The sequence below is a fragment of the Urocitellus parryii genome, chromosome 5 (genome assembly GCF_045843805.1).
Source record: "Urocitellus parryii isolate mUroPar1 chromosome 5, mUroPar1.hap1, whole genome shotgun sequence".
In the NCBI taxonomy this organism is placed as follows: Eukaryota; Metazoa; Chordata; class Mammalia; order Rodentia; family Sciuridae; genus Urocitellus; species Urocitellus parryii.
This window is the reverse complement of record NC_135535.1, coordinates 206342818-206366978: the sequence shown is the minus strand read 5'-3', so window position 1 is coordinate 206366978 and position 24161 is coordinate 206342818. Positions and strand designations below refer to the sequence as shown.

The following is a 24161-nucleotide window of genomic DNA, read 5'->3' as shown; positions in this document are numbered from 1 at the left end:
AGACAGCAGAACTGTCATGGCCACACCAGAGTCACTTGACCTGGCATCAGGTGGTCTCTGGATGCTGCTTCAGGGCAGGAGCCTGCAGCAAAGGGCCGCAAGCCCCTCCCCCTCCACAGGGGCCTGGCAGATATCTTTTCTGTGCTCTGGGCTCCAGGCCTGGAGGAGCCTGAGAAAGAGCAATTCACCCCCACCTGAAGGCAAACGTGTTCTCAGAACCTTATTTAATAAAGAGTGACCCAGGAAAGCAAGTCCCTGTGGGGGAGTCATCTGAAGCTACATCCTGGGAACAAGCCCGGCCCACCCCCAAGGGACCACAGAGAAAGGCAGAAAACTTTCCTTAGAGTAAAAGTGGGGGCTGGGAGAACAAGCTCTCAGACGGACCATGAATCCTAGACAGAACACGAGGAAAACAATGGAAATAACCAGTCCACTTCTATTTGACGATGTCACCAAGTTGCTCAAATTTGCATCTAATTCCCTAAATGGATCTCTCTGATCAAAACCAAGCCGTTAGCTGTCAAGGGAGGGAAATCCACTTCATGTCAGAGTCTATGAGGACTGAAATGTTTTAGAGGGCTGGTCCAGCCCGAGAGGAAGGCTCCGTGAAGAGCCGCGGTGTCGGCCAAAGAGCCAAAGGCCACTCACTGTCAGATGACCTGGAAGTGCATCCCAAGGACGGCTGACGTCTAAGGAGGGCCCTGTTTAAAGAGTGCATTCTTGTTCCTAAGCAAGGAACAAGACACTGAAGTCCCTACATCCGGGGCCCTGCAGGAAATGGTTAACTATTCAGGAATGATGTCACAGCCCAGTGTTTATTACCCACGATTCAAGTTCAACTGACCAGCGGCAAAAATAAAGAAGATATCAGAGCCTTTCCCTTCAGTCTGAGATGAAAGGGTTGATCCTTAACCTCTACTTAATTTCTCTGTTTCCTCTAAGCCACGGGCAATATGTACCGAGAATAGATAAGGAAATCCAACTGTCAGCTGTCAAACATTGGAAACCAGCAGCCAGTGCCCCTCACAACTACCGATTCACTTAAGGAACAGCTCTGTTTTGCAGAGCTACAACTGTTCCCAGCCATACACCACTAACACACACACAAAAAAAAAAATTGAGATAGGACTTTCAGGGTAAGACGTGCAAACAGAATAAGTTTTAAGTCAGCACTCATCAGAAAGGGAAAAGAGAGACAGCCACAGCCATGCCTATTTTAATGCATCTGTGTGTCTCAGAGGTGTCCCCAAGGACACCCGAGCCAGGCACGGCTCACCTGGTACACACAAGACTAGCACAGCTCATTCTTGTGCAAAGTGGATTGTGAAGACTGAGCTGGATGTTCAATTTGTTGATTGCTATGGGATGTCTACGATTCCCTCTCCCATTTGGAAAGGTTTAGCTAAAGCTGGTCTAAAAGCAATTTGGTTATTTAAATGATCCATCTTAATCAGTTCTTTTTATTCGCATGCTGTATGGGAATCACCCCTTCAAGCAGAAAATGAACCCAACAACACGAAAACACAATCTTAACATCCAGATTGCAGCAGTGGTTAAAAAAACCAAGCCCAGGGCTGGGGGTGGGACTCAGCCGGAGAGCTTCTGTTCGCCTAGTATGTGTGAAGCCCTGGGTTCCAAGCCCAGCACTGCAGAAAAATAAAGAAAACGGCCAGCCCATCATCTCTTCCCTTCTATTCGATGATAAGCACAGCATAAAATGAAAGATGGTCTGCTCAAATAATTTGCAAAACACTAAATATGAAAACCAACGGCCTGAAAATTAACAAGGACACCGGAAAGACACTATGACCAACAGGGTCTTTAGTGAGTGACTGTAACGACTGCTCACAGGACTGCATCCCACAGAGCTGTGACAATCTGCTCACCCCTGAGAAGGTGGGAGTCATAGATAAAAAGAAAAAGGAAAGAGAATGAGAAATAGTGATAGCATTAAAAACCTCACAGTTCACACCAACACATCAAAGCAACAGACCAAACACTGAAATATCTTAGAGCTATTTTTTTTTTTAATCAAGTGGTCGGTTATGAACAGCCAAGATTTACATCCACTTGCAAACTGAGGTGCCAATGGGGGTTTTTTTAGATGTTAAAAATGGGGATTTTTAGTTTTAGGTTGATCTTATTTTAAAAAGGAGAGCTGCCCCAATACCTTTACCCCCAACAGCAGCCATCTATAAAAAAGAATCACAAAAACAGAATGTGATGATGTACATTTTTGGTCATAGGGACTGAAAAAGTATTCAACTGTCCAAAACCACAGGAGAAAAGACAGCAAAATGACACACCTTCATAGGTCTCCAAGATGTGCACCGTGTCTCCAATCTGCAAAGAAAGCTCATCTGCTCCTCTGGCGTCGTAGTTGTAAAACGCTGTGGAGAAAAGGGGGAAATGTGTTAATGGAGGAGGGGTCGACTACCCTTGGTTATCTGTGCTTGTTTTTAATGCTGTTTGCTTGTCAAATTGAATCACAGTCAGTCTTCGCCTCATCCTCTCTGACACCCACAAAGTGGCCTCTTCCTCCTGGCACAAAAGCCAAGGCCCTGGTGTGGAGACGTTCCTAACTCCCACCCCACCAGACGACCAGGATCACTTATTTTTAATGGCGCCAAGTGTAATATGATGCAAAACTTGCCACTTGAACCACTGCTAAGTGTACGATCCAGTGACATTAAGTACATTCACGATGTCGTACAACCGTCTCCCCAACCTGTTTCCAAAACGCTTCCGTCTCTCCAAACAGAAACCCCACGTCCATTCAACAGAAGCCCCATTCTCCCTCCCAACCTGCGACCTCCAATCTACTTTGGGTCCCCAAGAATCTGACAGCTCACAAGTGGAACCCCGCAGCATCTGCCCGGTGCGTCCGACTTCTGTCACTTGGCATGATGCTCTCAAGGGTGCCCTGAGTAAAATCTGGTATCAGGACTTCACTCCCTTTTATTCCTGAGGAATACGCCAGGTCATCTCCTAGCACCTCCCTCACCTCCCTTCCAAGCCCGCTTCCCTGGAGGGGCCAGCCTGCAGCCCTGTGTGCACCAGCACAGCCCTCCCTGGCCCACAGGGTGCACCTCGTCCACAATACCAGGCCCTGAATTTGCTGGCTCTTTCCACTCTGCTCCTCTGAGCAGCCCCAGCACCCACCCCACTTCACCCCTTCGTATCTTGATCTGTATGCACCAGTCTCCCCAACTAAAAGACTTATTTTTACAAGACTTTCAATCTTGCATGCCTCCACCTCTGAGGACAGGACCCGCGCAGCCTCCAGGGGGTGGCCTAAGGAACTGAGCTGCCCTGGGCTGCAGAGGCAGGCTAGACTTGCATGCTATGCAGCCTCCGGGAGCCCCACGTTCACAGTCTCTAGAGACCGACAACTTGAGCAGGAGACCCCCTACCTCTGAACACCTGGGGGGCCGCCTGCATGTGACTCCCATCTGTCTCCAGTTTCTCAGTCTGTTAAATAAGGACCATGACACCCACCTCAGAATTGTGGGTGCATTTTGCATTTTAAAGGGTACAATGGGGCACGGAAAATACTTCACTAATGGTGATGGTTCTTGTATTTGTAGGTATTTTGTTTTTCCTGCTATAAGGACTTTTTTAGCTTCCAGAGTCCTTTTTTAAAAGTCAAGACAAGGACACTTTCACACGGTCATAAAAATTCTTTAAAACTCTCAAAAAAAATCATATATGTATAAAAAATCCATTTTTCTCAGGTAGTTTCCTATCTTTCCCCCAAATTCATAAAATGTAAGTGTCCTCAACTGACAGAGATGGTTATTAGTAGTTATTAAGTTTATTTAGCATTTTACGGTGACTCTTTAACAGGAAATAACCGTGCCAGGTAAAGGAAGCCCAGAGCATATGCTGACTCCCTGGTTCAACATAACCATGTTCTTAACCCACAGGAACCATAACACGCCCACCACCCCTACCAGCATGCCTACCAACTTGTATTCTGCTACAGGTGAGGGGAAAGCAAATGTGAAAAATAATAAAGTAAGATAAAATGAGAAGGTCAAGCGTAAATCCATTTGGACGTGGGCCTCTGAGAAGCTCACACATCATCCCTTCCTGAGCCGTTCACATTCAAATGCCCATCCCATCCCTAGCCCAGAAGTGGACAGTGGAATCTCACACACAGATTCAGAAACCACAAGTTCAGCTACGAAATGAGCCTCAAGATCCATGATTTTGTAAGTGGAGAAGAAAAGAGCCCCAGAGGGGTGTGCATGTGGCCCCAGGTCTCACCGCAGGGTCAGGGCAGAGGCACTGGCTGAGCAGCCCTGGCCTGTGTTCAAGTTAACAACTAAATGCCCAGATATAAGGGTGAACCAAGAGACTACAATGTAAGAGGCATTGACAAGAGGGTGGCAGACAGAATAACGTCCTCTAAAGATGTCCCCATCGAATTCCCAGAATCTGTGAGGATGTCCCTGATGTGCGCAAGGAGACACTGCAGGTGGGATGAGTTCAGGATCTTGCAATGGAAATGCTAATCCTGGATCACCCAGTGGGCCCACTGTCATCACAAAGGTCCTCATGAGTGGGAGGCAGGAGAGACGGCGTCCAGAGAGGAAATGAGTCCAAGTGTCACAAGAAAGGGGAAAGCAGCCAAGGAATGCAGCAGCTCTAGAGGCTGGAGAGGCCAAGGAGCGCGTCCCCCACGAGCCCCTGCCTCTGGGGCTCTGGCTGTGAGTGCAGACCACCCCTCTCTCTCAAACCCAGTTACCTTTCTTACCGGCTCCGTTACAGATGGACAGTACCTGCTACTAATGTGCATCCCTGTGGACACCTCCACCCTGGACAGCAGAGTCCAGTGCAGAAGTTTGAATGCTACCTGTGACAAGTGGAGTGGGAGAGGGCGCAGAGAGGAGCCCCGCACGAGGGGCCCCCCTGGCAGCTCTTTTCCTCTCCTTGTAGACAGCTGCAGCAGCCCAGAGTGACAACACACATCTTTTTCCAAAAACAAAGAATTAGCATTCTAGTCTCTGCCTCATCCAGGTTATGAGCATCAGAGGTTTAGAAAGACAAAGCCATCACCTCTGCTCACTCTCCAGATCACCCTAAGACAGCTGTCCAGTGATGTCAGGAGAGAACTAGGACTCCTGTCCATAAGGAAGGGAGGAGGAATTCCATCTGCACCAGTGCTGCTCGTCCTGCTGACGGAATGACGCTAGAGCTGAGGTTGTTGCTCCTGCGGCTGATACAACACCAGGGGCACCACAAATGCTGCTGCTGGTGATGACTGTTTCCTCCAAGAGGGCTTGACTGTCTCTTTGTGGTGAAGATATGATGATGGTTAAGATGTTAGTGATGATGGTTAAGATATGATGATGGTTAAGATGTTAAGGTGATAATGATGGATATGGTGATGATGATGGTGAGGTGATGGTGATGATGTGGTGTTGATGGTAATGGTGGTGATGATGATGATGATGATGGTGATGGCTGTGATGGTGGTGGTGGTGGTGATGGTGATGATGATAATAGTGGTGGTGGTGATAATGGTGATGATGTGGTGTTGATGGTGAAGGTGGTGATATGGTGGTGATGATGGTGATGATGATGATGGTAATAGTGATGATGGTAGTGATGATGGTAATGGTGGTGATGATTGTGATGGCGATGATGCTGATGGTGGTGATGGTGGTGATGGTGGTGATGATGGTAATAGTGGTGATGATGGTGGTAATGACAGTAATGATGGTGATGGTGATGATGATGGTAATGATGATGATAGTGGTGATGGTGGTAATGATGCTAATAGTGGTGATGATGGTGGTAATGACAGTGATGATGGTGATGGTGATGATGGTGGTGACGATTGTAATGGTGGTGATGATTGTAATGGTGGTGACGATTGTAATGGTGGTGATGATTGTAATGGTGGTGATGATGGTGATGGCAATGATGCTAATGATGCTGATGGTGGTAATGGTGGTGATGGTGATGGTGGTGAAAATGGTAATAGTGATGATGATGATGATAATGATGGTTATGATAGTGATGATGGTAATAGTGGTGATGATGGTGGTAATGCTGGTGATGATGGTGATGGTGATGGTGGTGATGATGATGACAGTGGTAATGATAATGGTAAAGTGATGATGATGATAATGATGGTTATGATAGTGATGATGGTAATAGTGGTGATGATGGTGGTAATTCTGGTGATGATGGTGATGGTGATGGTGGAGATGATGGTAATGGTGGTGATGATGATGACAGTGGTAATGATAATGGTAGAAGTGATGATGATGATAATGGTGATGGTGATAATGACTGTGATGACGTGATGTTGATGGTAAAGATCACAATGATGGTAGATAACAGCATTTGCTGACATTCACAAAGTATATTTCATGGACCATGGAGGGAGTTAGAAGCTTTGCGTGTTCAGACTAATTCAAGGAGGTGGTTAGAGATCTGTTCTGTTTCCCTCAATGAGGGTTTCTAGCAGCTCAGAATCTACCCATCTACACGCAGCCAATGGGACACTGTGCAGAGCCACGGTCAGCCTGGATGAAGGCCAGGGTCCCACATCCCTGCAGAGTCTTTCCCAGCACTTAGTTCAAAACAGGAACAGCACCCTCAGAGCCTCAAATGGCCCCCCCGATGGCTCCCTGAAAATCACAACGTCCAGCTGTGCCTTCACTAAGGGCCACCCAGGTCTGAAACACCTGCTCATGAAGTTTCCCCTCACAAGGAAAATTCCAGAAACAAAAATTCAGTTTAATATTCAAAAACCAATCAATGTAATGGATCACGATCACAGAGGAAAGGATAAAGATGATGCAGCCCTCTCAATCGGTGCAGCTGAAGGATCTGATGACGTGGAACTCCCCTTAGGGCAAAACGAACGCCTACTGGACCCTCCTCACCTGGAAAGTCCACGGCAGCCCATCCTCCACCTTGCAGATGGAAACCCTGGGGCCCACAGCAGAGCTCTCCCAAGCGCCAGGCAGCACCGTAAGCTGCCCTGGGACCCCGTGTCCTCCCTTCTGTGGACACTGCCTGGCCCAACCCTCCTCCACCCATCAGTGAGACCCCAGACTCTCTCCTCTGGCCTCCAGCACCAGAGTGGCTTTCCTGAAGCCTCCCTCCACCACACGGCACCTGGCCTTGGGCTGTCTGAAGAGGGCTAAACGCTCCAGCTCAGCCTTCCAGGCCCTGGGCCACCTGACTTCAACCTGCCATGCCATCTCACTCCACTCCACTCACCCTGCCCCATCCCCCTCCCTCCCAGGTGCTCCAGAAGCTGCCCCTCTGCTGGGAACACCCCACTTGTCCACAGAGGCCTGCCCCTTAATTCTGCACCCTTCCCCAGGTCCTAAATCAAGCCTACCTTTCTCCAGGACCAAAAAGTGCTGCAGGCATAACTGAAGTAAATGCTTGCTCCACACTCTCCTTAAACCCCTCACCACCCACCACCTTGCAGAGTTGCTTCTCTACAGGTCTGTCTCTCCAATCAGATCTGGGGGAGGTAAACACCCCCACCCCCACACCCCACACCCGCACACCCCTGTTAACTAACACCGCCAGGCTTCACAGGTACTCAGTGACAACCACTAAACTTAACCAGATCACGAGTATCCCCTGCTCAGGTGGTTTGCAATTAAGTGAAAGAAAACCATCATTTGTTCCTCTTCAAATGGTCTTGCCTTCTGCAAAATGCCAGGAGGTACAGATTTATTCAATCAACACGAGAGACACAACATCAGCTGTCTCAGCTGCTTTGGGTCTTCTCCATCCAACAAGATGACCAAGGTGTCAGGCCTCGCCCAGGGCATCAAAGGCCAAGGCAGGAGCCTGGTCAGTCCTATGTCTCCAAACTACCTAGCTGGAGAGTGCTTCCTGTATCCCATACACCCTTGAAACAGGACTTCAGGATTTCAAGGAGCAGCTTAATAAGTTAATTGAATTCATTTAATAAGTCAATTTGGAAAAATTAATCGCTCTGCTTGTGGTTTCATTCCCTTTGTCTAGTCGTCAGTTGGAAATACGCTGGTCCAAGGGCAGCGTCCTCTTGGGAACCAGGAAGATGCAGACCATGCCCTCAACCAGATGGGGGCCAGGAGCCTGTCTGTGTCCTGCAGGGCTGCATATGAAAGGGCCATCTGCCCGTCCTTGGGTTTCCCAACCCTAGCCTGTGCCAGCAACACACATGGTCAGCCCCCGCTCTGATCTGCTGGGGGAGGCCATGGCGAGGGAGGTGGAGGAGGCAGTGGAGCCAGATGTAGCCTCGGGGCGCAGTCATCCCACAGCCTCCGCGAAGGAGAGTTTTCACACACCAGGCCACTCAGGAGAGACGGGTAGAAAGACCCAGAGCATTACACACATGCTTTGAACATGACCCTAAGGAAGAGGCCAGGCCCCTGCCCCCGGCTTGGAGATCTGAAAACAAGGTCGACAACACTGCTGCTGCGAGCAGCTCAGGGCCCAACACGCCCAACAGCACTGGTGGCAGTTTAGTGCCAGGTGGCCCTGGGCAGCACCCGTGTAGAGCTGGGGCCTGGCATCCTAAACTCTGTCTTCAAAAGGAGGTGGACAGACGCACCCCTGCCTGGTGCTGGCCCCTAAATCAGACTGGTGTTCAGAGCAGGCAAGTCAACCCTGGGCAGGGCTGGAGCCTCCTGGAACAGGGACCAACCGGAATCCAAATCCAGAGTCTGGGAGCACTGGCCACACCCTGTCCGTCTCCTCTGGGAGGACGTGGGCTCCTCAGGACAGACCTGTGTCCCCTGTCTACAGCCTTCCCGTACCTGGCCCCCAGCACGTCCTCTAACATGAGATGGCAGATGGGAGGCAAGGAGGGAGGCAGGGAGCGGAGGGAAAGCAGAGCCAAGCCAGGCTTCAATGGCACCATTAGCATTTTTTAAAGAAGAAGTGAATGAAAATACTTAGGAATAAACTTAACCAAAGAAGCAAAAGACTCACACCCTGAAAACTACCAGACACTGCTGAAAGAGACGTGAGACACCCATGGAAAACCGTCCCTGCTCACCACGGAGGAGAACGGACACATCAAGACGCCAAAGTCGTCCAAAGGGATCTACAGATGTGACCCAACACCCACCAAAACCCCAGCACGGTTTCTCAGGGAAATGGAAAATCCACCTCAAGGACCCCAGGACAGCCAAAACGATGTCGTCGAAAAAGAAGAAGAAAGGGAAGGCCTCCCATCTCCTGATTTTAATACTTACTACAGCGACACAAACAGCGCGTCACTCACATAAAGACAAACTCACAAACGAATGGAATGAAACAGACAGAAACGAACCCTCACCTTCAAGGTCAAAGGCTTCAACAGGTATGCCAGCACCTTTCAAGGGGGAGACAGCAGACTCTTCAACAAATGGTACTAGGAAACTGGATATCCACTTAGAAATGACCAGTAAAGCTGTGCCTCATACTTTTCATAAAATTAACTCAAAATAGATGAAAGACCTAAGCATAAAAGTGAAAGCTAGAAAACTCTTAGAAAAAAAAAAAAAAAAAAACATGACATTGGCTTTAGCAATGATTTCTTGGTTATGACACTAAAAGTACAGTTAAAGACAAAATAACCAGTGGGCTTCCATTAAAATTAAAAACAGTTCCAGGTAAGGTGGTGCATGCCTATAATTCCAGCAACTTGGGAGCCTGAGACAGGAGGATTACCAAGTTTGAGACCAGCCTCTGGAATGTAGCAAGACCTTGTCTCAAAATAAGCACACAAAAATAAAAAGTGAAAAATCAGGGATTTAGCTCAACGGTAAAGACGGTGGGATGACTGCACCCTGGGGCTACATCTGGCTCCACTTCCTTCTCCACCTCCCCTATATCAAAAAACAAATAAACATTTATTTTAAAAAATATTATTTAAAAGTATTATTTTTTAAATAAAAATGATTTAAATGTAATGTAAAATAAAAAATTTGAATGTAGAAAACATACCATTAACAGAGTAAAAAGGTGACCCACAGAATGGATTTGCAGATTCTGTACCTGATAAGTGACTGGTGTTCAGAATAAGGCCAATAAGCATATAATATCACCAGTCAATTCCAAAACCAAAGAGCTACCTTTCACACACATTCGGATCCCATTATAACTGCCATTAGCCCCTCCCCTTGCAGTAAAAGTGTTGGCGAGGGTCAGAAGAAACCCCAAGGTGAGGTTGCTGGCAGGAATGGAAAGCATCACCAACAGGCACCACACCCCAGGGAGCAGGGCAGGGCGCTGAGCAGACACTGCACACCAGGAGCCCAGGAGCCCAAAGGCGGAAGCGACCCGAGGGTTCCCCAACAGATAAATGAATTCACAAGATATGAAAGATGTGCACAAGGGGATGTATCTGAACTTGTAAGGAAGGAAACGGACACAAGTCACAAGGACACTGGGAAGACACGGTGCTGAGTAACGAAGGCCAGGCACAAAAGGAGTGGGGAGTTAGTGGAAAGAGGCCGCAGAGGGACAGGACGATGGGTGACCAACAACATGAATGGGTCTGAGGCCCTTGAAATGCACGCTTTCAAATGATGGAAACAGTCCATTTTATGTTCCATATGCTCTACCACACATTTTTTGAATAGAGTGAATAAAAGTAAAAGGTCAACAGTGGGCTTAACATCAGTGTTGCCGAGAACTGCGGAACACCAGGGCTCCCGGGCACACACCCAGGCAGGCGCAGCAGCCTCCACACCCAGGTCAAACAGGGAAGAGACAGGCGATGAGCCAGAGAAGAGGAGCTCAAGGTCAGAGAACCTCCCGGTGCCTGTGCGCGTGTGCCCGACAGAAAGCCTGCCCGACAGAAAGCCCACCCCACGAGAAAGAGACTCCTTTCAAAGTCACCCCGAAGTCCTTCTGGGCTTCATATCTTTCCTCCTTTGGAATAGAGAGATTGCCTCCCTGCCAATACAATCCCCTGTGGCCGTATTTCATGCACTGTTTGGATATTAGAATCAAGGAACTCATCTGAATAATTAAAGAGTCGGAGCAGGGGCACGGTAGGATAAAGGAACTGCCATTTGTTATTCTGTATTTCTTTCTGCCTTTTGGAGGGAAACAGGTGGGAGGGATGGAAAAGATAAGAGTATGAAAAGAAAAATATAAAAGAGCCTTTTCTCAGATTCTAATTGAACTGATAGACACAATTCAAAGACATTTTAATATCTTTCTTCAGAATAAAATATCACGGTGTGCCTTATCCACAGCTAGCCGGCCTCTATCTTCTTTCCAGCCAGTCCAAAAGGCCACGGGGCGAGCACAGCAGGGCTGGGGAAGGCAGGGCTGGGTGCTGACTGCTCTCCCAGGGCAGGAAGGAGCTTCCGCCCTCCTACATTCTCATCCTTCATAAAGTCCATTTTAGTACAAAACTACTGGCCCCCTTATTGATGAGGTTTTGCAAATCCGTCCACAAATAAGAAAAGACAGCTGACCTGAAAATTATCTACTTTGGCATTGCATTCGCTCAGCCGCAAGGAGATGCAGAGACGAGATAAGAGGAAGATTTAATCTCTTTAATCATCTTTCTTCAAGACAGAACGGTTATTCAACTTGCAAAAATACTGGTAAAATGCCCAGCACCTACCCCCAAGGCCAGGGGGACTTGAGGGGACTTTACTGGGACCTCCCTTGGCCCACCCACCACTGGCTCCCTGCCGGGCAGACCAGCCAGTCATGGGAGACAGAGCCCCGGGGACCTGGAGGACCTGGGCTGGCCCAGTGAGAGGACCAGCCAGAGTTGAGGGTGGTCCCTCCTCCCACTTCCTCTGCAGTAGGCCGGGCCAGGACCTGCACCTCCCAGACCCGACAGACAAGTTCTGCACGGAGAGGAGTGGAACAGGAGGCCTGGGGCCCCCACCTGGCGGACGCAGGCTGGGACACGTAGGAAAAGAGAGGAGGGAACAGAAAAATTGGGTTTAGGGCCATTCATTTGTGAGGCCCAAGGATAAGGTTGTTTTGCCACATTCCCAACTCCTCTCTCTGGGCTGCTGAGAACATTCTCAAATGATTTATTCATTTGAGAATATTTGTTCAATTTGAGAATACGAGGCTACTCTTTCTCCTCTCCTTTTTCATCAAACCATTAAGTCAAATGTCAGCGGCAACAATAAAGAAAGGGAAGCACAAAGGAACATTCTGGAATGCTAATTTGGTTCTCTTAATGACAAAGACTATGCATATAGCATAAAAAAATCTCTCTATATGTATCAAATCCACAAGTAAAGCCAGTAATCAACGTGGGGAAACAGCCTGTGACTAGGAGCAGAGGAGTCACAGAGACTGAAGCACAAGGGCACCCCAGTGCCCTCCCCACGGGCCTCTGTCCACAGCACCTGCTGCCTGGCCCGGCCTCCAGGCCACCGTAGCCTCAGTACAAACCCTCCCCTGTGCATTCAGACGCCTCAGGTGCACTCTCAGTAGTGCCCCGCACACCTGCCGGAACTCCACCCGGGGACTACCCCCTGCCCCTTCTCACGGCTGGGTGCACCATCATGGAACAGGTGCCCAGTGGGGGTCAAACCCTGCGTGGAGGGGCTCCCTGCAGCTTCACGCTCCAGGGTCAGCACCTGCAAGCTGCAGGGCTGCCAAAGCTCTCCCCACCTCCCTGCCTCTGCACTGCCTTCTATCTCCCCATCTCTGCACCCTGCCCAGCACCCAGAGCGACACAAATGTTTATTAATAAGTCAGTGTAGGAATTCAAGGTGGCAAAACCATGACCTGAATCCTAAGTGCCCTGGAAAACACTGCGGTTCTGTTTGCCCAAATTTCATAATAGAAACCAAATACCAAACCTGGGTCTCGGCCAACACAGACAGCTTCCTAGATCCTCCCCAGGAGCCTGCCCACAGGGCCAGCCCCGTCCCAGGACACCAGGCTCCAAGCTGAGGAGCCCCAGGCCACCTGCTCACACAGCCTCATTAGCAAACTCCATAACCTGGACAGGCTCCAGGGACCACAGAGACCACACGGGTCACGGGGACTCTGCTGGAGGCGAGGTCTGGAGAAACCGCTGCCCCATAGCCTCAGACTTCCCCCACCCAGGCACTGGCCTCCATTCACTGGAGACCTCACCAGGGACCTCCTGAGAAGAGAGCTGAGAGGCTGAGCAGCACCAGACCAGGAATAAACCAAACTGAAGTCAGAGGTCACCAGAGCCCCAGGCCACACACCAACCTGGGCCAACACAGGGCAGCCCTCCACTCCGTCCAGCAGGGCCCTGAGCCTCTCCTTCCGCTCCACCCCGTCCTCCTGTCCTGTAAGTCAAGATGTCTTCATCATCCATGAGCACGTTCCAGGCAGGCACGGAAAACACTCTTTGCCGAAATACCCAAACACAGAGCCCCTCTGCAGTCCCCGTGTGCTGGTACCTCCCTCTCCGCCTGCCTTCCGTGTGGCTGGTTCTTGGACCCCAACAAAGCCCATGAGCTAAAAATCCACCAAGTAAGAGAAGCAATATTCCCAGGTAGAACAGGAAGGCAGGGGTGCCTGAGCTGTAACCACACACACAACAAGAACAAGTGAACCTCTGGAGCTGTGAGCACCCACGGGGTCTGCAGAGATACATCCCCATGGACGCTCTCAGTGGATATGATCAAATGCACAATCTCAGGTGGCCATTGCCATCAGATCTGGACAATTTTACAAGCAATGTGCACCAAGATAGAAGGTCCTGGAAAGCACTCCCACACCCTCTCCAGAGATTTTCCTCTCCCGGCACCATTTCCTGATTTCCACTACCACCGATGAGTCTCGTTAATTCTTAGAGTCTGTACATAGAAGTGGTATTGTATGGATTTCCTTATGTCTGGTTTCTTTTGCTCAACATTTTGAGGTTCATGCACGTGCACTCTTTGTAACCCATGAATACTAAGCCATTGTATCAGCACATCGCTGTGTTTCTCTATTTATCCGTTCTCCTGTTGATGGACATTTGGCTCATTCATTCCCAGCTCAGAGCTATTAAGGCTGCCATGAACCCCCCACCCCGAAGATTCCTGTGAATGTGTTTTCAACCAGTGGCCGTTTCTGCCTTGATCGAAGGTCTCCGTGCTCTGTGAAAAGCTACACGGCAAAGGTATCTGGGAGCAGCAACTCCTTCCCCAATTCTGGAAGGGGTCCCCTGTCAGCTGCCACTCAGAGGGAAGAGGCAGCCCTGGGAAGGACTCCCTTATCGCCAAGAAAACATTTGGTTTCTTTGTAGTTTGTTGAAATTCCTTCTCTGTAGTGTTACATTACTTAGCTTTGATAAAATATAAAATTGAAGATTAAAAAACAATCAAGCCCTCTTTGAGAAAAACAATCAAGCCGAGCGCATGTGGGGTGTTAATGAAGAAACCTCACACAGGCTGCTGGAGGGAGCCCTCCTCTGCTCCTGGGCAGGGTTTCTGGCCTCGCCTCCCTCCCACGGGGGAGCTGGTCAGGTGTCAGAGCTCTATGCTCCCTCTGTGCTGAGGATCCTGCACCTCCTCCGACCCCGAGAGCCATCTGCACTGTCCCTCCAGTGTGCATTCAGGGCTCAGCAAGGGACGCGCCTGCGTGCTGGATCTGAGAAGCAAAGCAGCCCCTCCATACTACAGACACCTTGCCACCTTCCCAGAGGACACCCTGATGGTCCTCCGGTTCCACCCCATCCCCCAGCACCTCTCTCTCCTGCCACGCACTCAGCGGGAACAGCACAGTCCAGTCCCTCTGAACACAGGGAAGAGGGGCTCCAGGGCCTCAGGGCCTCCGCCTAAGAAGGTCAGGACCACCATACCCCCAGCCCCTTCAGCATAATCCCAGGCTGCCAGCAATCCCGATCGAGGGCTACGCTCCAGAGAGCGGAGGCCCAGGATGTGCTTGCACTCGGAGGGTAACTGCTCGTGAGCGCCCCAGCTGCCCAGCAGCCCAGACACTGCCCTCTTGTTCCCCAGTGGGAGAATCAACACTGGCAGCGGCAGCTGGGGGCTGGACCAGATGCACGATCAGAGAGAAGAGGGAATATCCACCCTCACAGGGAGACCCGGGCAGCAGCAGGGAGAGCACATCCCCGCACAGTCTGAGGGACGGGTCCAGGCCCCAACTTGGCTAGACCTGGGCACCTGCCTTGCTCACCTGGTTTTACAGGCATGAGGATAACACGGATCCAACATGTGCCTCTGGCACGGCAGTGGGAGGCAGTTAGCATGCAGCCTAAGTTTTTGGAGGCACAAGATAAATCTTTCCTTAGTTAGTCACTTGATGAATTTGCCTTTCCTGGCTAGCGCCCCAAAACATGGAGAAGACAGCGTGTGGTGACTGAGAGGTGTCTGGGGGGTGCTGCCCGCACAGACAGGGCCAAAGATCTGCTAACAAGCCTTACGTAACAGGGACACCCTGCACGAATACAGATCCAAGGAGACGTATTAAAAGGAGCCAGCAGGGCCCGGGAGAGTCATGCTCTGCAGCTCGCTGCTCAAAAGGCCACTCGGAAATGTCCCAGACCCGAATAGCACGGACCCTTGTCTTCCCCATCAGCCTGGCAATCCCACCCCTGGCCAAGACCTCCTGCTCCCCAGCAGACACCACAGAATACCCAGCCAGCCTGCGGCCAGCCCAAGGTAGCCTCTGTTCCCACCAGGACTGGCTACATTGTGTTCAGGTCATGATGCAAAAGAAAAGTACAAAGTCCCTCATTCAAAAAGTACATGACCTGGGGCTGGGGTTGTGGCTCAGTGGTAGAGCGCTTGCCTAGCACATATGATGCACTGTGTTCAATCCTCAGCACCGCATAAAAATGAAATAAAGATATTGTGTCCACCTACAACCAAAAATACATTAAAAAAAAAAAAAGCTTATGACCCGACTGGGATTATAGCTCAGTGGTAGAATGCTTGCCTCCCATGTGTGAGACACTGGGTTCAATCCTCAGCACCCATAAAAAATAAGTAAATAAAATAAAGACATTGTGTCCATCTACAACTAAAAATATATATATATATATATATATGACCCAGTGGCTGAAGAGGCTAAGGAAGGAGGATCTTGAGTCAGGAAGATTGTGAGTTCAAACCCAGCCTCAGTAACAGCGAGGAGCAACTCAGTGAGACTCCGTCTCTAAATAAAATACAAAATAGGGCTGGAGATATGGCTCAGTGGTTAAGTGCCCCTGAATTCAATCCCCCGTGCACCCCCCCCCCCAAAGAAAAGTATATGAGCCAGGTATAGTGGCACACACCTGTAATCCCAGCAGCTCAGGAGGCTGAGGCAGGAGATCGTGAGTTCAAAGCCAACCTCAGCAACAGCGAGGTGCTAAGCAACTCAGTGAGACCCTGTCTCTAAATAAAATACAAAATAGGGCTGGGGATGTGGCTCAGTGGTCAAGTACTCCATTGTGGAAGCTTTGACGGGTCCTCCAAAAGAAAATAACAATTCCACTGCCAAGGAATATACGAGAAATAACTGAAAACAAGGACTTGAACAGACACTGATGTGGTAGTGAACAGCAGCACTTTTCACAATAGGCCAACAATGGGAAAACACCAAACGTCTATCCTCAGATGAGTGGATCCAACATGGTCTATCCACACCCTAGAATACTACTCAGCCTTAACAAGAAGGAAACTGATCCGTGACACAGCAGGGAAGAACTTCAGAAGGGCAGGCTAAGTGAAAGAAGTCACACCCAAATGCTCCTTACAGGAAGTCCTGACCGCAGTCAAATTCCCAGAGACAGAAAGGAGAATGATGGGTGCCCAGGGCAGGGTGGGGGGACGCTGCTCCTGCTTCATGGGCACAGAGTGCCTTCTGAGAAGATGAAAAAGCTCTGGCAATGGGTAGTGGTGACAGCGGCCCAACAATGTGAACGGACCTAATGCCAAAGACTGCAGACCTAAAGGAAGCAGGACTGCTAACTTGGGGATGTTATGTAAGGCACACTTTTTACCATAATAAAGAACAAGAAAAGTTCGAGATTTAAGAGCAGAACATAGAACAAAGCTCAGGTCTCCCAAGGGGGGCTTCGTGCTCCCCAGAGGCCTCCCTGTCCAGGACTCGGTGGCCCTGATGCATAAGGGCAGGGCCTCTCCCACAGGGCTGCTGGGGGCCAATGTTATATCTTAATAGTCGCCTCAACTGACTATAAAAATACAGCATCATATAATAAAATTGCTTTTGCTCTGGGGTAGAAATACTGAGCGAGAAGCTATAAAGCCCACTTGCTGGCGCACGGAGTTCCTGCTGAAGGGACAAAAGCAGAAGAGGATGAGGGAGGCAGGAGGCAGCCTGTCCCCAAACAGACTCCCCAGTGTGTCCACCAGGACGCAGAGCAGACCCGAGCGCTCACAACATTTAAAATGTACTGGGCAGGAAAATGAATGCCCCTCCACTCTGTTTCACTTTAACTTTTAAACCTCCATCAGCTCTGACATCGGAAAACACTCATTTCCCTGCGATTCCTGCTGCTTCATGGAACCCAGCTACAGTGTTTTCCAATAACATCAGTGCTCACTGACTACCGAGAAGCCCACTCCCTCCAACCCCAACAGCTGACGGAGAGCTTTCCTCCACCAGGACAGTATTCTGGGAAAATTCCCAACCACAAATGAGGCCTATACCACCCTTGCTAATTCCCAGGAGGCCTTTGCCCCACAGGCATTCGGCATTCAAGGCTGAGACTCCATCTCCAGGGTACAGTGTATCAACAACAGCACACTCAGTAGCATCACCAACAACAATATTAGCACCACCACCATCAACCACCACCACCACCACCACCCCTACACTGCCACCACCAATACCATCACAACCATCAGTAATACTATCACCACCATTACCACCAACACCATCACTACTACCATCAACACACACCATTACCCACAACATCACCACCACTAACACAATCAACACCACCACGATCATCAATAATATCACAACCACCACCATGTTATCACTGCCACCACCACTATCAACACCATCACCACCATCAATAACACTACACCATCACGACTACCACCATCAACATGGCCACCACCATCATCATCACCATCACTATCATAACCATCTATAATACTACTGTCCCCACCCTATTACCACTGCCACCATCATATCATCTTCACCAATACCACCACCACTGCCACCATCAACATCACCACCATCACCCACCTCACCAATACCATTCCTACCATCAACAATACTACCACCACCACCATCACCCACAACATCACCAGCACTACCACTACCACCATCACTAACACCAACACCATCACTAACACCAACACCATCACCACCACAACCAATACTACCACCAGTATCAACACATCACCCACAACAAAACCATCATATTACCAATACCACTACTACCAACACTGTCACATCATGCACAACATCAATACCATCACCACCATCAGTAGTACAACACCATCACCACCCCCTCCATGACTACCACCACAATCATAACCAACAATAATATTACTACCAACAATACTACCACCACCACCATCACAACCATCACCAACAACACCATTACCAACCACCCATCATCATCATGGAAACAGCCAAAGTTAAACTTCATTCTACACCGAGTCAGAATGGAAATTCCAGCAAACTTCACACACTGCTCATCTAACCCTCACCCTATGCCGTGAGCACTAGTGTTCCCAGTTCTGCACACAAAAACTCCAAGGCCAAGAACAGGAGGAAGGAGGGTGTGCTGCCGCCTGGCCAAGCGTCACATGACCACCTCCTTGCACAGCTCAAACAGTGACCATTCTGCCGCCAGCAGAGCAAAAGCTTCAGCATCCCTCTGCAGCCAGCTCCCCTTGGCACCAAAGAAGCTGTGACAGCTGAGCAGGTGTCAAAGGCCCCATGCCTTACTTGGAAGGCCCTTGAGACCAGATGAAATAACAATTCCGCTAATCCATGAGCAGAACTCAGGCCAGAGGAGCGAGAACCTTTCCCTGTCACATCTGGGCTAAGCTCACCCTGCAGGTGAGCGGGAACAGAGTCAATTCAGTCCAACCAAGGGCACATTTACTGCCCAGGCACCCAGGGAGCCGCTGCTGCAGGGCATGCGGAGATTAACAATAGCACATTCCTGCACCCAGAGGGGCTCAGGACCTCCAACAACCTCCAACAACCTCCCTGGAGCCTGAAGCAGAGAAACACAAGCCTGAGGAGAGGTGACTCATTAGAAACCAGGTCTCCAGATGGTGACGTGACCAGGAAACCTGCCACAGGCACCGTGAAATCCTCACCACAGAGCGGCACCCTGACAGTGTCCTCTAACTCACTTTCGGTCCCTATCACAGGGATTCTCCTGTCTTACCCATTACATGGGTGAAAACACTGAGGCTGAGAGATGATGTGAAGATGTTGCTCAAGGTCACAGGTCTAGAAGTTGGGAGGAGCCAAGTGCTGGAACCTGATTCTCCTGACCCCTGCGGTATGTCCCCAAGTGCCTCCTTCCCCTCCGCCCCGCCGGCAAGGCTGCAACAGTCCCCAGGACACAGCTCTTCCTCCCTGGCCACACTCCCCTCCACGCTCCCTGAACAGTTCTCATAAAGCCGGCCCAAGGTGTCAAAGCAGAAGTCACACAAAATATCACCCAATATCACACAAGGACTGTCACAAGCAAATCTTGTCACAAAGTCTTTTTTAGGTGACATATTTTCCAGTAATACGTTTCCCCTCCACGTCCTTCCTGCATCCATCAAGCCCCTACATGTTCCTGACTAACACAAATTTACAGTCACGGCACAAGAAGGCCATCCATACCCACGCTCTGGCCGCACAGGGAGATCCATCCCCGTCCCAGCCCTGCCCTTGGGACTCTGAAATAAAGCAGGTGAGCTTCGACGCCGCGGGGCAGGCTGGGCACAGGACTGGATCCCATGTAGGAGCCCCCGCACCCAAGCCACCCAGCGCTGCCCTGTGCGCTGGCAGGTGCTGTAGCTTGGGGGTGAGGTGTCCCCTGAAGTTCCTGTGCTCATGCCAGAATTAGCAGCAGTGCTGTGATGACAGCGCTGGAGCTGGAAGCCAGTCACGGGTCGATCAGAAAGCACTACTGTGCTGGGGGTCACTACAGGCCGGTGTGACGGAAGGACGCAGGTCATCGGAGGCATGCCCCTGGGGTTCCTATTTTGTCCCCGGCCCCTTGCTTCCTCTCTGCTGTCATGAGCTGAGCAGTGTTCCTCCACCACGCCCTCCATCATGAGGTTCGCCTCACCTCAGGCCCTGAGCACTGGGCTGACCCACCATGGACTGAACTTCTGGAACCGTGAGCCCCAAATCAAGCTTCTCCTCCTCTAGGTCGTTCCTCAGGTATTTGGGTCCCTGCCATGAAAAGCTAACACAGCAGGACATTCATGCACAGAAGCTCAGGGCTGAGGGGAGGTAGGAGCTCAGTGTTCACCAAACAGCAGGTCCAGCCCAAGGGGACACCTTTCTGTAATCCACAAAGGCGTGGCCAGGCTTGGGAGCTATCCAGAGAGAGGGACATGCAAGAGCAGGAGCTGGGATGCATTAGCCAGTGTCCAGGACCCCGCCCGCAGGGCATAGCTTTCAACGTCTTCAGGACTCAGCAGAAATGCAAGGGCAGGGAGCAAAGGGTCAGGCCCACTTCCCACAGCAGAACTGCCCGAAAACAGAGGGCCAGGGTCCAGCAGGGCGCCCGAGCACCCCAGGCCGTGGTGAAAGCTTGGATAAGAGAGAACAGGACCTAAGGCAGGAGGGGAGGTGGGGTTTCAGGGAGGACCAGCATGGACAGGCTCCAGCCCTGCCCCCCCTACCCAGCTCACGCCTCTCTGTTGGGGTGGCCTGGTCCCTGTCCCATGGGTCCCCTGCCCTCCCACAGAGCCTCCCTCCATCCACCATTCACCCAACAATCCCCGACTCACACTCTGCTCCAAGGGACCTCACTGAGGACGTGTACAGAGCACCCCAACAGAAGGAAGCGCACCCCATACCCATCATCGGACACCCACAGCCACAGAAGGTCAAGCTCCACACCAAATGGAGGTGGAAGGAGATGGGACAAAAGAGACAACAGAGAGGGGGTCACAGAGAGGGGGAAGGAGAAGAGGGGACACGGGGAAGGGACGGGGCAAGGGAAGGCGAGCCTCCAGCAAAGGAAGAGGGGCCGCCAAGCAGCTGCAGAGGGCCCCGCGAGCCCCGGCTGCCTGGGGTAGGACGGTCACCAAGCACCTCTGCACTCCAGCTCTTGAGGACTCCCTGCGGCCACACTCTGCAGCAGGACGCAGGAGGCAGCGGGAAACCTGCTTCCAGGCTCCCAGCCCTGCCCCAGCCGGAGCCCCACGTCACCCCAGGCAGAGGGCACTGCCTCAGCAGCCGCTGCCATGCCCTGCGCCCCTGCCTGGTGCCCCCTGCTCCCGAGGGAGAGCTCCAGCTGGCCCCTGCCCCAGGCAACATGGAGCCCAGGAACAGCACTCAAAAGGTGCTTGCTGGAAGCGGCCTCCGTGTCCTGGGTGCGGCCATCCCATTTTTAAGAGGAAACTGGGGCGAAGTAGGTGGCGCTCTTGAGTCTACACCACCGGGATGCTGCAGCCAGGGCAGGAACCACCTCTTCACCACGGCAACTGTCACCTGGCAATGCCGATGCTGGGATCCAGCTGCCCCTCACCCCTAAAACCTTGGGAGCCTGTGCTGCTGGTGTGTCTCCAACCTAGTCCACAGTGGCTGGTTTTTAAAAACAAACCAGAGAGGGCAAGCTTCTCATCCGAGTTCCCACAGCCCCTGGACAGGTTCCCAACAATCCACAGTACAGGGCATAAACTGTGACATGGGTGAGAAGACACACCCTAAAATCACAAATGTGTTTTAAAGACCACTCGCAACAGGACAGAGGGGCATTTTATCTGGTCATCCCACAGATCAGGAGCCAACAGCCACAGCCTGCAGGTCCACCTGGCTGGACACCTGGGTTTTTTTTGTTTGTTGGTTTTTTGTTTTTTTTTTAAATTATTTTTTAGTTGTAGTTGTCAATACCTTTATTTATTTATTTTTTTATGTGGTGCTGAGGATGGAACCCAGGGCCTCAAAGCACCAGGCGAGTGCTCTACCTCTGACATCTGTTTTTTCAAGCATAGTTTTTATTTACTTACAGGTTGAGTTGAGAGGTTGCCCACAAAGCCCTCCAGCCATGGTTCTGAGAACATGCTGCTGAGTCTCCTAGAACAGGAGAGCTGAGTGGGTCTGGGAATGTCCCCACGGGAGCTGGGGCACCTTCCAGGACTCCGCCCCACAGCCAGGCCACCTGGGTGGACATCCCCCAACCCTCAGGGCAGGCAGGTTCCACCTGTGCCTCTACCAAGGCTTGCCATCCAGGAGGGGCCAACAGGTTCCTTCCAGTCAATGTGTCACGTTTTACTAAAAAAAACACTGGATTCCACTGTGGACTCTGTTCTTTCAAAGGGGCATCTCCCTTACAATCACTGCACCTGAGACACTCAGGCCACCGTCTGCCCCTTTTCTTTAAGGGACTCCTACAGGGAGCTCATGCCACCTGCTCACTGTGTGGTGTGCAGGGCCGTGAGCTGGGGACTCATGACAGCTAAAGGAAACAGGTCCCAGGGGCACCCCAGAGGAGGGACACAAGAATCAGAGACAGGAGCAGGCAAACTTCCAAGATGACTGCCAAGGGTCCCATCTCCTGTGCTCAGCTCCTCTGTGGTCTCCCCCTGAATGTGGGTCCCCTCAGGCCAAGGACATGGGTGTCTCTCTCTTGCCTCTCTCTCTCTCTCACCACCCCCACCACTGCAGCAGACTCCGGAGGGCCGGCCCTCCACGACCCGCCAGGCCCCTCAGAGGTCACCCTTCTCTGGGATCGGCCCCCCGGAGAGACAAGCAGCACCAGCTCCCAGACCTGGACACCTCCTGACCTCCCCAGAGACGGTCAGCAGTGATGAGTGTGGTCACCTGGACTCAGGCACACTCAGCCCACCTGCATCTGCCACTCACAATGCCATCACAGGGTGGCCACCACAGCTCCCATCTGCCCTCCCCTCCTTCAGCAAACCCTGACCATGTCCCTCTGCAGCTTACGGACCTTCAGGAAAACCCGCGGCTCCAAGCATAGAGTCAGACCCTCCAGGAGGCCTAGAGAGACTTGCTGGCCCCCGGCCTCCTGCACTGTGCCCTCCTGGAAGCCTGGGACAGTCCCTTCTCCCTCTCGCCATCCCCCACTGTCTGTGTCACTAGCTCTTCTCCCACGGCCACCCCTGCCCTTCACTGCTGGTGCGGCCTCAGCACCTGGTGAATACTGAAGCTCTGGGTCAGCCCGACTCCACGCCCTGAGGGCAGGCCTGAGTGCCCATGATGCAGGAGCCAACCCCAGACATCACCTGTCCCGCCCACAACCACTGGCGCTGTCTGCAGTCTACAGAGACAAGCAGGCACCCCGGTCCCGGGGCAGAGCTGGATTTGACCCAGGCAGCCCCTGGCTTCAGAGTCTGTGCTCTGGGCCTCAGCAGCATCCCCCCACACACACACACACACAAAGAAAGTGAGGCAGCCAGGCTCAAGGAAGTTCCAGAGCCTTCATTGGTTTTCTTTTAATGATCATTTCTAGACAAACAGGAAAGGACATCGATATTTTATTAGAATAGTAATTAAGGGGCTGGGGATGTGGCTCAAGTGGTAGCGTGCTCGCCTGGCATGCGTGCGGCCCGGGTTCGATCCTCAGCACCACATACCAACAAAGATGTTGTGTCCGCCGATAACTAAAAAATAAAATATTAAAAAATTCTCTCTCTCTCTCTCTCTCTCTCTCTCTCTCTCTCTCTCTCTCTCTCCCCCCCCCCCCCAACCTCTAAAAAAAAAAAAAAGAATAGTAATTAAAATCACAAGGGCTCAGGAAAACTCCAACAATCCACACCGAGGCAGTGAAACATGCTCCCTGTGTAAGTACTTTCTGGAAAGAAGCTCCTTGCAAATTGATGTCCCGCCAGAGGCATCCACTCGCACCTACTTTCCATTAGAAGCTTCCAGAAAAAGTAGACCATGGTTATCTTTTAATGAACCTCAGTGATGCTGAGTGTATGTATAGTAAATATAAGCTGGGTGGGTCTCTCTGCCTCATCAAGACCCTAGGATCCCTGGAGGCAGCTCATTCCACTAACGCAACTTGCTGCAGGCCAGAAACAAGCAGCGACCATCTTGCTCTTCTTCTCTGACGCCTG

The 24161-nt window shown here is 51.2% G+C and overlaps 1 protein-coding gene across 2 annotated transcripts in view; it reads right to left on the bottom strand.

The window, feature by feature from the left end:
- Dock1 (dedicator of cytokinesis 1) overlaps nt 1–24161 on the bottom strand; it is a 441986-nt gene that overhangs the window by 396552 nt on the left and 21273 nt on the right. For both annotated transcript variants that reach the window (XM_026384205.2, XM_026384206.2), the window contains exon 2: nt 2307–2390. In XM_026384205.2, the coding sequence (XP_026239990.1) occupies nt 2307–2390 (84 nt within the window). The remainder of the gene's footprint in view (nt 1–2306; nt 2391–24161) is intronic.